The sequence below is a fragment of the Lethenteron reissneri genome, chromosome 30, assembly GCF_015708825.2.
Source record: "Lethenteron reissneri isolate LAM-NWPU_2019-01 chromosome 30, ASM1570882v1, whole genome shotgun sequence".
Lineage (NCBI taxonomy): Eukaryota > Metazoa > Chordata > Hyperoartia > Petromyzontiformes > Petromyzontidae > Lethenteron > Lethenteron reissneri.
Window position 1 is genome coordinate 10632395 of NC_083808.1, and position 14107 is coordinate 10646501.

At 43.8% G+C, this 14107-nt stretch overlaps 1 protein-coding gene across 1 annotated transcript in view; it reads left to right on the forward strand.

The window, feature by feature from the left end:
• LOC133349523 (neuronal cell adhesion molecule-like) overlaps window positions 1-14107 on the forward strand; it is a 146443-nt gene that overhangs the window by 52356 nt on the left and 79980 nt on the right. The window contains 7 exon segments of the mRNA XM_061563057.1: window positions 1743-1799; window positions 5278-5389; window positions 5858-6042; window positions 8402-8536; window positions 9641-9784; window positions 11029-11140; window positions 13387-13556. Of these exon segments, the coding sequence (XP_061419041.1) occupies window positions 1743-1799; window positions 5278-5389; window positions 5858-6042; window positions 8402-8536; window positions 9641-9784; window positions 11029-11140; window positions 13387-13556 (915 nt within the window).

A 14107-nucleotide genomic window follows, 5' to 3' on the forward strand; every position in this document is an offset into this window, starting at 1 on the left:
ACAAATGGTGACGATTGGACTGCAAGAGCAAATCTTGGATGTCAAATGTCCATTGTGCAAGGGCTGTGTAACCTGGCAGAAGGAACACGGAAACAGCGAGGTGGGGTGGCATCAGCAGCGGTAACCGTGACGACCTCTTGATCTAGACTTAAAACTTTCGTGACTGCAGGAATTCATATTTTTGGTTCTTTCGGTAAAGTCACGTAAATAGAAAACAAAAAATCTAAAATAATAGCAAAAAACCCACGACGTTTCGATCGCAACACAAGCAGTCTTCATCAGGGGGAGAGAAACGTGCCTGATAAAGACAGCTTGTGTTGCGATCGAAGCGTTGTGGGCTTTTTGCTTTTATTTTCTATTTTTTTGTTCTATTTACGTGACTTTACCAAAAGAACCAAGACTATGACCTCTTGATTGTCCAACCTCGAATGTCCATTCCTCTTTGAGTCATCTTGATTATTTCAGGATAGTCCTACTTGTGGAATATTTATTTGCCAAAAATGGCCACAACTGCGACACGCAATGGACTATGCCCCAGAGCCACATTATGGGATCTTAAAAGTCCACTCAAATTGCCAAGCGGCCCTTTCTTTTGGATATTTTTTTTCCAACGGCAAATCATCAAGGAGATTGTTGTCAAATCTGTACCGAAGGGCCTATAACCTAGCGGCATTCGCGCTTAACAACTAGGCAACCAGAAAACAAGGAAACTAAAACTGAAATATAATAGCATGCTCGTCAAGCAGAATTAATTCCACAAAGCATTGCACACTCATTACAGACTTGTAGAGCGATTGCACATTGCTAGCATGCTCAGATGCATTCACAATCACTATTATGTTTGTCCGCCTACAATTAGTGACTTTCTTTTCTCCCATAGCTTGAGTGAATATTAAATCAGTCGCAAATGCCAGCTTGCACTGAGATATTGAAAGCCTCAAATTATAACCCAGTCTTGCATGTGACGAATGCAAATGGCTATGTGCTGCAACCCGTTGGTCGTGTGCTGAGAGCACTCAACAATCAGAATGTTGAAAGTTCAAATGCTAGCAAAAGGTCAACTGAGCCATGCATTTTTTTTCAGAGGTGAATAAAATGAGGACCACTTCGTGGGAAGTAACCAGTGATTTTTTTGTATGAAGAGACTTGCTCCTACCAGGGAGATATTGAATTTCAACAATTGATTTCACAGCTACCAATACAATTTTGGACCACCCCCTTCGCCATATGGTCATTGAGAAACATTACCCCTTGACCTGACATAATTTTGGTTGGCTAATTACATAGCTTGTCAGGGCTGGCAAAGACGTTAATTATTGACAAATTTTCATCCTTGGAAGGATTATTTACTAACAAGCTCCTGGAATCAGGCCAGTTGGCTCGCGACCGGAAGGCTGCTGAGTTCATATGCTGGCAGGGGGTTGGCTTGGCCCATTATCCCTTTGGATTAATAAAAACCAGTCCCCGTTTGTGCGGATGGCTCTACTTGTTCGATGGCTCTACTCACCCCCGCCATAGAAATATTGCATTTTCACCACTGGCTCAGGGATGTGAACAGGAGATGAGCACTGCCTCCATCTCAATTTATCAGGAAATCACTTTGTCGTGTTACCATTGTGTGCTTGCTTTTCTGTCTCACGATTTACTTTGCTCATGTAAGGCAATAACTGCATGAACTCATCTCTGTGTTTGTTTTATTTTTTGGACGTGCATGTTTGTGTGTGCATTTTCTTTTTTTTCAGTTGATGCCAGTAATGATACAGAGTCTGCTAATGCCAGTGATGCTGACATAAATGGTGGTGAGTTTATTTTTTAATGAAAAGTAATGAACAGATTCTTTATTTTCTTCAACTTTTTAAATCTGTAAACAAACGCTAATCTCCTCCTAAAAATGTAAATCTGTCATCTTTTCTCTATTCCACTGTGCAGACGTTAAGCTCCTTTGGCAGTAGGGATCGCAAAACAAGCAAAGTGGAACTGATTAAAACTGCAAAAGATGAATTTATGAACAAGTTAATTGAAGTAAAATTACTTAATAGTACTGAGTAGACATTTTAACAGATTTGACATTGCCAACATCATATACATATACTATTACAATGTAATTACAATATACAAGGAGTAATAGGCTATCAGTGCCACTGTGTGGAAGTTACAAGAGGAAGAAGTTGTTCCTGCCATAGGAACATGGAATTTAGACTGCTTGCTTATGACTGCCAGTAGGGATCAGTGTTACTTATTGCTCCATTTATTAGGAAGAACACTTTGACTATACTCTGCAATAGTTGCTCTATGAATAATGTATAACACCATGAAGGTTCTCAATTACCAAATGCATTAGATTTGTGAAATGAAATTAGATTGAGATGATTGAGATGGCAAAAAATGAAACATAGATGCAATATAACTTGGTGTAACTGAGATGCAATCGTACTTTGGAGCTAGTTTTGTATAAATGTACCATTGTTTTGCAACACGAGAGTTTTCGTGATTGGCATTGCAGACAATTCTATACATTGCTTCTGTTAACTCCAGGCTGATCGAATGAGTATTCCCATTTGTGATTCCATCACGCTTTGCAATAATGTCCAAGTGAATTGTGTGTGCATTTATGTTCATCATTGTTTCATTTTCAGAAAACAATAATGACATTTTGCCATTAAAATATCATATTTCATTTCTACATGATTAATATATATTAAGTTTTCCATAATAATGTAATTATTGTTATGCCAGCTATTCGCGTGCATTTAGATACACGTAGAAAATACTTTTTACAGGGTGGCCCAGGATGGCACAGGGTGGCACAGTTAAAAAACACTCGTGCCCATAGCAAGAAGTTCCTGGGTTCAATTCCTGACTTGGACCACCTTTCGACGTGGAGTTAGAATGTTCTCCCCTTGTTCTGAATGGGTTTCCTCCAGGCTCTCTCTTTGCCTCCTGCAGCTAAAACACGATGGCCAAACATTGCAATGCAAAACATTACCTGCAAATTACTCAATTTAAATGAGACGCGGCAACATTGACCCCTACTGCGAAAAACTTGGCAGGACCCTTGTGCAATAGAATCTTGAGACTCAGTGAAGCTTCCCTTGATAAACAAGAATAGTAAGAAAGTACACATGCACAGAGCTTCCCAAGTGGCACCGTGGTTAAAGCACTCACCTCACGTTTGGATGATTTAGACAACCTCCTCTGTAGTGTCAATACAATGAAGTACCACATTATAGAAAGTCAACAGTGGTTATACCATGGATACTCTGGTCCCTGCCTCTGAATTACATACAGTATGTCGAATTTCCACCACTGGCTCAGCATCACCAATGGAAATGAACATTGCCCATGGGGAAATTTTCCGATTACGGTATATATACCTACTTTAAATAATTATTTTCTTTAAACTATTCAGACACACACTCAAGCTCAATTTTAAGTGAGGGAGATTTTAATTATTCTCGTGGACTTGACTTAATTAAATTATATTGGCTCTTTATAATTTGTGTAATTGAGACAATTAAAATTAAACAGCAATTGCTTATAATAAATCACCTTTCAAGGGTTTTGTAATTGGGTAATTTTGTATCTATATATAGCCCCCAGCATCAGATTATAAACACATTTAAATCTGTGTTTTCAGCAGTCGATATAAAATACAATATCCCAGCATGCCGCGAACCGGCGGTGTTGAAATTAAGAGTGTGAATCGTGCAATATTAAAACCTATTTTCCTTTAGAAATTAAAGGTATTGTAATTATTCGTCTCTGCTAATGCAGCGGCTCAGTTTCCACGCTCCTTTGACTCAAATCGTTTCCACGGCGGTGTTTATCTGCCCTAAGTTTGTAATGGCAAAGCAATGAGCTCTGTCTCATAAACGCCGCCTCGTGACAGAATCATTATCTGTGCTAATAGAACACTGCTTTGCTGACATTTCAAATGAAAAACCCCCCAATGTGTCATTTATTTTGATATAATTCAGAAAGCAATGCGTATAGCACGAGTGATGATGGCTTATATTTATTCATGGAAGTCTCACTGAGTCTCAAAACTCCTATTCAGGAGGAGCTGCGAATGGGATATATCTCATATTAATTAGATATATGTCAATATATCTCATTAAAATTCCAACAACATTAACCAATTTTTGTTGTAAATTGCAATAATTTTGATCACTTTAAATACCCAAATTCATCAAAAATATATAAAATAATGGTAATCATTCTTGATTTTAGCTTTCGTGACTGCAGGAATCCATACTCTATGGTTCTATCGGTAAAGTCACGTGGGTAGAAAAAATAATGAAATAAAACACGACGTTTCGGTCGCAACACAAGCGGCCATCTTCATGTTGTATATCTACGTGACTTTACCGAAAGAACCAGAGAGTATGGTAATCATTGTTTAAAAAGAGACATGTTACATTACTAGACAACTCAAGTTCAACTCTGGGTAGCTGCTGGATGGTTGGTCACATCACAGGAGCGTGAGAGGTGGTCGCAGCATGGGGAGGCCTTCATCGAGCAGTGAATTGACCATGGCTGATGAGAATAATGATGATTAGTTACCATTCGTTCATCCACATGGAAGCCAGTGAACACATGACTATAGGGAGTGCACGTGAATCACGAAGGATCTATCTGTTTTATTTCATTCTTTGCTCTTCGTGTTGTTGAACTTGGTTAAGCTGCGTTGGTCTCTGCTGCTCCTCTGCTTTTGTTTATTTAATTTATTGACGGCCACACCTTATCACTCTAAACCTTCCCTCCGACTAAGTCGCTTCCATTCAATGCTTCTTGAATACTCGTGTGTGGCCGTAATGGTACATGTGCTTTCGGTGGGTTGCGTTCATCTGTTTTAAAATGTTAAACGATATGCTCATGTCATCGTAAGTGTACACACAAGCATATGGACACGGACACGTGCATGCATAAGCACATGCATACTCACAAATATACAAAGTATTACATATACATACATGTATGTGCGTTCACGCTTTTAACTACATGTGTTGATCCACGAGTGTGCGCACATTGGTGCGTATGTGTATATGCACGTGCATATGAATTATGTGTGTGTGCACATATGGGTATGTGTACATCCGTATATAGATTGGTGCGTGCATGTGTCCACACGAGTTTGTTCCAGACGGCCGCAGAAGCGCAGAACACACATGCTTACAAACACGTGTATTTACACTTGTGTACATGTGTGTGTACACTTGTATGCATGTGTATGTCTCTGTATATATATATACATTGTGTCACGTGGCGTCTGCACAGGGAGCCGCGTGGATCTGTACCCGCCACACTTCCTCTCTCCCGTCGGTGCCTCCAGCACTAAGATGGTGCTCAAAGGAGACGTCCTGAGCCTGGAGTGCATCGCAGCCGGCCTGTATGCCATCGCACTGCGCCACACGAGCAAGCAGCAGCTGTCACACGAGCGTACATAGCGGATGCACCGCGGTGGCAAGATGTTCACGAGATGTTAACGAACTCGCCTGGTGTGCAGGAGGTCGTGGGGTCGATCCCGACCCTGACACCCTATGTGTAATACTAACATCTCCGCGCAGTTAAGTTCTGGAATCCAGAGCTGTTCTGCAATCTCCTGATGACCTCGCGGATATGTTTGGCTAGCTACGGGGATGCGATAAATGGCATTAAAACATCGTAGTGAAAAACAATGGTTTGAAAGGCTCATTGGTCAATTAAACATTGTTACAAATCCACGATTAAAACAGATGTCTTACCACTGATTGAAAACAACAGATCGTCACGCACAACCCTGTGTGAGGCAGCACATTACAGTACCCTCACGGTGGTCTTGTTCCTTGCATCCTGCATCACCTTGTCCAAACCGCAGGCCGACGCCACGCATCCAGTGGTACAAGTCTGGCGCGGAGATGCCGTGGGAGCGCGCGAAGCTCCTCAACTTCAACAAGACGCTCATTCTGGCAAACGTGACGGAGGGTGACGACGGCAACTACGTGTGTCTCGCTTCCAACCGGCTGGGAGCCCAGAGGCACACGACCACCGTCTCCATCGAAGGTGCGCGTCGGTTCTCATTCGCCAGCTCAGCGGGTTTACCAGCTGCGATGGCCATCGAAATTGAACTTTTTTTCCTCTTTGAATGACCAACTGGGAAGTGCTGAACTCCCATTTATGGCCTATAGCTAGCATTGGCAAAGTCCAGATTTTTTTAATTAACATTCCTTCTCTTTAATAATGTTACCCCAATCCCCTCCCTTTGATGCTGCTAATCCTGCATAATGCACGGGCATTATGACTTTAAACCCCTCGCCAAACCTCCTACGCATTTCACAAGTAGTACTAATCGCATATCTGCATTTCCCATAAATATGCTAAATTCCTCTTGATATGCAAATTATTTTGTCAAGGCGCTCTTCGCCCCTCCATCCCAGCTTAAATATACGCTCCAAGCCTGGGGCGTGTCATTCAGACTCTGTCTCCTCGACAGACCTGTTCTCCACCTGAGGACGGCTGCTTGCGTTGTGGCCGAAACGTCGTGAGAATTATTTGATTATGTTTTATTTTTATTATTTTATTATTTCCATTCTACGTGACTTTACCGAAATTGAAATTTAAAGTCCAGATTCTTATGGTCGGGGCTTGGTGTGCCTTGAAGATGTCCACTGTTGAATTCTCGCAAACGTGCGTAGCCCTGCGACGTCTTGCTCATGCCACAGCTGGCAGGAGAACAGTCCACTCGGGATATCTATAGAGCCCATCTACCACAAAAAGTGGTACTTATTTTAATAGCGCCCTGATGAATACTTATTCAGTGAAGTGTGTCTGTACCAAAACCAGGATTTGAAACTCACAGCCTCATGGCTGATTGCAATGCTCCAACCATAGCACAGCTTGGCGGTAGGTGCCCAACGAATTGTAATCAAGTGACGTGGCATTGGGGTCGGCGGATCATGCAGAGATGGAGCCATCGACTGTGTGATACACCCGCTTGCAGGGCAATGAGCTTTGCGGAAATTCCATATTGCCACGGTTGGAATGAGTCTTATCACCCACAAAGGACACCCACTTTTGACTTTCTGCAAAGCAATGGTGTATGCTTCTAATCTAGTGCTTCAGAAAAAGAGTTGGTGCATCATGAAAGTATTATCAGACTTCCAACCTATAGAACTACTAGGCCACATGTCAGTACAAACATTAGGTTGATGGTATAGGTGTGTGGTGTTTGATTATTCGTTTCAACATATACGTACATGGGTTTTCTCACACATCATTGGAGTCTCCTCCCACACAAGATAAACATGAACAATGAAGTGAACGGACATCCAACGCAAAACATTTTTTTTTGTACATATAGAATTTTGAGACTCGGCGAAGCTTTCCTCAATTTATTTATTTACATGAAAACGTTTGACAGCAAAGGTCAAGAGTCTCAAACAGTCTGTTTATGGGCTCAAAAGATGATGAAACTACCGTTTCACTTCGTAAGACGGTATCGCATCTCTGCGGACTCTTATTTCAGCAGCGAAAATGTCAAAACGTACATCAAACACTGTTCTTATCGAAAGAATGTGACCGGCTGCGTTTCTAAGAATCTTACCCATTTAAAATGTTTCAAACTGCACCATTGTTTGATGAAAGGCTTTTGCCGTCATCAACATGTACTGAGAGTCAATGGCCATGCCTCGTGCAAGGAGTCACCAAAATGTAGGGCGTCGTGCTGTGCAGCTAAGGTGCCATTTAATCCATCACTAATCCCCTAAAGGATGAGTTTGAAATCGCTGGCCACCCTGCGGCCAATTCACCAATCCTTCCCCAAAGTGCTTTAATACCAGCGTGTGAGCCTCTTGACAAGGATGTATAATATACATTATATTTAGAGTGAATGTAAAGGCGCATTGGATGTATAATGCTTCACTCCATTATATTGACAATGCGAATTTTATTTTCGCGCATTGAGGCTTGCTTGCAAAAGGTCCCACGTTAATCATAATTCCGTGATGATAATGTCTTGAGAATTGGTAAATAAAAGTGTCCCTGTGATGGTATGAGCATTCGGCGGCACTGATCACTATTGGTGGCCTTCAGCCATCAGTGAAAATTCAACATTCCTATGGTAGGAGCCAGTCTCTCTAGAGGACGACCACAGCTAATGTCCTGGAAAGTGCCAATCATTTTACTGGCCCCAAAATATTAATAATTATGGTTTGAGTCGATGTCAACAGGGATTTGAACTGGAACCATGATTACTTAGCTAAGTCGAGCACGACTCGCTGCGATGTCTCTATTTTGGCCATTCAATGTAATTATTACCATGACTTAGAAATGTGAGGTCGCCTTATTTGTGAAACTGCCGCGTTATTGTGCTCGACCAACTCCTGCTGACCGTTCTCCCCCTGTGTGTGGTGTGTGGACACAGCCGCCCCCTACTGGCTCACGGAAGGGCCTGAGAGCCGCGTGGTTCAGCCGGGCGAACAGACGGCCATCATGTGCCGCGCTACCGGCAACCCCAAGCCGTCGATTCGCTGGCTCCTCAACGGAGGGCCCATTGAAGGCAAGTGACGTTCACCGCGAAGAGTAGCAACGAGTGGGGGCAATAGAAGCCACCTGTAAGACGCCATCAGAACGATGGTGATGAGTGCGCGGCGCGTCCGCAAGATGGAATTGAGGAGGGCAGATCACCGAGACTGGTGCTGGTCTACTTCAGTTGGGACCCGGAGGTCGGTGACCAAGAGGAAGACCTTAAAGCCAGATACTGGGAATAATGAGCCCTGTAAGAGTGCACTTTGGAGGACAGGTGTAACGTTTGCGATCGTTATAGGATCTGGCGGTAAGGAAGGAAGCGATGGCAACGTGTGCCGGCCTGACGAGCCGCCTTCACGTCACAGCCTCTTGACCTTGATGTACAACAGCAGTCAGTGGGTGTTGCGCAACACCATCCACCATAAGCCAGTGATAGAAATTAGACATTCCGATTATAGGGAATTGTCTTCTATCAGTCAACCACGACCGACATTCAACAAAGCGATACTTTCTTTATTTTATTTGATTGACTCAGTCGGGAAGATGGACCGAGTTGACCCAACTTTAGGATGCGAACCCTCGACTTTATGGGTGTGTGTCAAGTGCTCTGTCAGTAGAGCGAGACAAAAAGTTGTGAGTTTTAAAACAACAATTAATCTTGTTGCCTGAATATACATTTCTAAAACCAGTCGGTCATGTTTCGTGAATTGCAATTCGATATCTAACATCGTTTACTGTTCAGAATTGTTCATATGTGACGAGGAATTTTTAGATGTAATTGAGTGGATTCAGAGAAAGAGGTTCCCTATCTTTTTCTCGGCTTGGCCGTGCGTATCGTGCATTCGTTTGTATAATTGTTTACAACTACGTAGGTTTTGAGCACTGCGCTGCATAGCTCTCCGATGTGCGTGTTACGTGGCACGGTGTTGTGGCATTATGCTCCAGCAATTCAGCTCCTTCAGCAACAGCTCGTGCTCCGACAAAGCTCCCAGCACGTGGACAACAAAAAAACAACAACATCGGACACCCGTGCACAAAAAACGCGGCGGTACACAACCGTCGAAAAAACCCGCATCGTAGCGCCGTATAATAATTATCGTTGGCTCGAATAGTTATTTTTGCTTATTTATTTCAGAAGCTGGCAACGACCCGAACAGGAAGGTGGATGGTGACACCATCATCCTGTCAGACCTGCCCGAGGGGATGAGCGCTGTGTACCAGTGCGAGGCCACCAACAAGCATGGCTCCATCCTCGGCAATGCCTTCGTCAACGTGCTGGGTCAGAGCTGCCTGTTCTTTGAGCGCTCACACGGCATGAGTTTAACGGACCATTCATTCTCATCATCGTCGTTATCAGCATGAGCATAGCATTAATTATCTCCATCCATCATCATCATTGTCACTATCATTATTATTTCTGTTTTTGTATACAGTAGTGCCTTTGCACTAATGGACCCAAATGTGCCTGCATGTGTTTGTTTTTATAATAATGAAATGAATAAATACGTAGTTAAAAACCCTGACTATTTGGTTGTGGATCGACACAACACCCCATGGTGAAATATAACAGTGTTATCAATTTCTGGAACTATCACCACCACGATCATCATCATCCACCTCGCAAAAAAATGTCCTGAGCATTTTATTTTATGGAAATATTTCACCTGGGAAACCCTTGAGATGGAACTTCTTGTTTGCGAGGGTGTCCAGCGCATCAATGGATACAGGTACATAGCCAACACGTAACGACACGTGTGCAGAAATGTTATAGCATTGTCAATCACCGTCTTTGGTAGGGAAAATAATGCACCAGCGAATGCATGTATGTATGTTGAACTTCTTTCGCACCGTACGTGACCAACCGTGCTAATCGGGGATACGGGGGAAGGACAACAAGCTAAACACAAAAAGCAGTTCTAAAGAAATGAGTTTTCAATATAGATGTATTGAATATTTGGGTTGCATACAGAGCGACCGATGAAAGCACTGGAAGAAGCAGCGCTAGCTGCCTCGGTAATGGGGAAGAGGTGGTCGCCGCTACTTTAGGGGCTACTCACGAGACAGAGAGAGATGCTTGTGGCACAGCTAAGATTTGCCACGTGTGGAGAGAGAAGAGCTATAGAGTTGGGCAGAGTGCAAAGAGATAAAGTTGGCACTTGGTCATCTGAGTGTAATAAATGGCACATACCCAGTTCTGGGTTAGGAACACGAATGTTTGCTTGATTATTTTATGATTACTTTTTCTGCACGATTGAATTTGTGATCAAAAATAGCCATTGACGACAGTGCGGACTCGGTGTACACCACACACAGTATCATTGGATAACCCTCAGTGCTTTACCAGCCCACTAATTGGCTTGTACAATTATGAAGCCACTAAAACCCTGAACATGACCTTGAAAATGTTGGCCTCGCATCGACTGAATCGTATCAGATTTTTGTATTTAAAAAAAAGGTTTCTATATGTCAGTTTATGGCGTTGTGTACATGGAAATTAACATGCCCATTTTGTACCTCTTACAGCTGTTCCACCCAGGATCCTGTCACCAATGAATAAAGTCTATGCTGCCGTGGTGAACCAGACGGTGCACATTGAGTGCAAGGTGTTCGCTTCGCCACAGCCCACCTTCATGTGGTACGTCCCAAACACCCATCAAACAAAGACAAAGATCGCCCATATAGCCTTAACAGACTGTTGGGGCAAGAGCTGTTAGCAAGCACCTATGAAGGTCGGCGCGGTACACAAAGGGGTGGGTGGCCAGCTCCACGCTCAACTGTCTTTGTGTCCCCAGCGGCGATATTTTTTACACAACGGACCAGGTACTAATTTGAGGCTGAGTCGCCCTGGGGGAAGCCCAAGACCAGTTCAGATAATCGTCACGGGATTTGGCCATGAACGGGAATCAAACTTGAGTGGCCTGGTTCGTAGCGCAGCGCTGCTAACCGCAACCCTACTGCTCCCCACTAACACCCATCACCCAACACACACTCTGACACAGGAATATGTAGTAGCAATAGCAGTAGGCTTTAAGCACTCTGGTTAGAGTTCATGATACTGGTTATGGGTTGACTCAGCCCATCATCTGTCTGGTCCAAATAAAATACCGCTCTGTGGGCAGCCTAAAGAGGTTGTCTTGTGTGACAGACTTGCCCCCACCATGGGAATGTGGAATTCCAGCACGCAGTTTTTTTAAGACGTGCATATCTATAAATGTTTTTGGAGGCTCTTGCATTGAGATCTACGTTCACGTTCAGCAACTCAAGAGACCAGGATAGTCTAAATTTTCTAGAGTCACTTGGGACATTAGTGTGCCTATAGGGGGCAATTGTTTGCTATGGAAATGCTTTGAATTGGAAAGCTTTAGGCCTGGACGACAGCACTCAATCGCCGTATCTTGTGAAAAGATGTCAGGGATCTTCAACGTCCACTAAGTGCACGTATAATTATACTTATTAAACTCCCAGTAATAATGAGTGCAGCAGCTGGATTTGAACCATGAAACTCAACAACAAGCGGCGAGCGTGCTACTGCTATCATACCACCATGGTCAATAAAATGTGTGCCATCGTGTTGCACTAATTTGGTTTTCCTGTTTTTTAGCTGAATCCTACGTTTAGAAGAAAGAATTGTCACCATTGGCTCAGGGTTACCGGCAGTGGGGATGTTTTACAAATGTCTAATTCGTTTTGTTTGCTTTTGGAAGAAACCATAATGCCCGGATAGATCCCACTCATTCACATTTGACTTGGGGATAATGAATAATAATAATATATGATGAATAATGGTATGTGGATGATGATGATAATTATCATCGTTACGATTCATAATGGGGGATACAATATAGATGATAATTGTGATGGTTTTATAAAATAGGATCATCGCAAAAAATGTATTCAGCCTCTCGTGCTGTACGGTTTCTCCTGGTGTGTACTGCTTAACAATGACAGCAGTAACATATTCTTGGTTCTTTCGGTAAAGTCACGTAGACGGGAAATAATAAAATAATAAAAATAAAACATAATAACGTCGAGGCGAGTCAAACGTCGCAATCAGTCGGTGTGCGCGTGCCGGGTGGATTGATTATTACATCGCTGGATCGTGAGAGATAGCGGTGGCTTGCGGAGGCCCTTCATCCAGCAGTGGATTGACCATGGCAGATGAAAATAATACTGATGACGAATAATAACATTGTATGTTGAATTTCTTTCGCACTGTATGTAGCCAACCATGCTAATCGGAGGTGTGAGGAAAGGGCAACAAACCAAACATTAAAAACAGTTCTAAAGGGATTCGTTTTCAATATAGATGATTTAAAAGTGTGTAGCCCCAGTGGCTTCCTAGTATTGGAAGAAAGAGCGTTCCGGACTGGTGTCAGAAAGCGTGCGGTGCGGTGACCGTCCTTGTTCGACGGCTCGCCAAAATCCGCCGCTGCCACGAGGAAGACCGGAGGTCCCGCGATGATGGTTTACGCTCCATCCTCACCGTCCTCCCCAGAATACCCATAAACGACCTCGGGCTCACGTCCCAGGCCAATGTTGTTGACGGCCCGCAGGAAACTTAATAATAAAAACAGTTCTAAAGGAATGGGTTTTCAATCTTGATTTAAAAGTGCATAGCTCCATTGGCTTCCTAATATCGGAAGGAAGAGCTTTCCAGATGGCCGCAGAAGAGCATCTGAAAGCGCACGATGCGGTGACCGTCTTTGTTCGATGCTTAGCCAAAAGCCGCTGCCGCGAGGATGACCAGAGTTCACGTGATGGTTTATGCTCCTTGACGAGATCAGCAAGGTATTGCGGTTAATTTCTGGCAAGCAATTTGTGCGTGTAATCAGTGCTTGGTGACGATGACTGAGTGTGGGTCTCTTTGGCGGTGGGCGACAGGTTCAAGGACGCCCACGGAGGGAAGCTGGAAGGTCCGCGCTACCAGGACTCGGCGGCGAGCGACACGCTGGTCGTCCCGCGGGTGCAGAAGGGCGACGCGGGCGTCTACACGTGCCACGTGCAGAACTACCTCAACAAGAACCAGAGCCTGGCTCGGCTGCTCATCAAGGGTCAGTGACACCAGCACTCCTATCGTTTTTTTTATTGTTTGTTACTGTACCGTGCAGACCCGCCCATACTGAACACCTGTGGAAAAGAGCTTCATAGCTCATCGGATTTCTCCTCCAGTCAAAATAAAGATTCTGATTCTGATGTGTGTTGAACTTCTTTTGCACCGTACGTAGCCAGCCATGCTAATTCGTGATAATGTGACATCCTCCTGGCGAGCCTTCGACACTTGGCGTGGCTTGAGAGTGCACCTAGCCTGGTGCAAGCGTTGTGATGTCACCGCCAATAGCGCTAAGTTTGCGCTTGGTCCTCTTGACAAGTCAAAGACAAAGTGGTCTCCCTGCACAACTTCGTATGAAGTGGAGCTCTACTCCAATCGGAGTCTTGAACGAGTGTCCGAAAATCATCATCCCAAAGGCAAAAGCATGTCTTCCCATATAATGCCACTGGTGGCTTCCCACTAACTGTGGAAATCATTTAACCTGCCCGCATGGGGATGATGGGCTAAGTCAATCCCCAAAAAGGGTTGAACTCGCAACCTTCCAACTGCAAG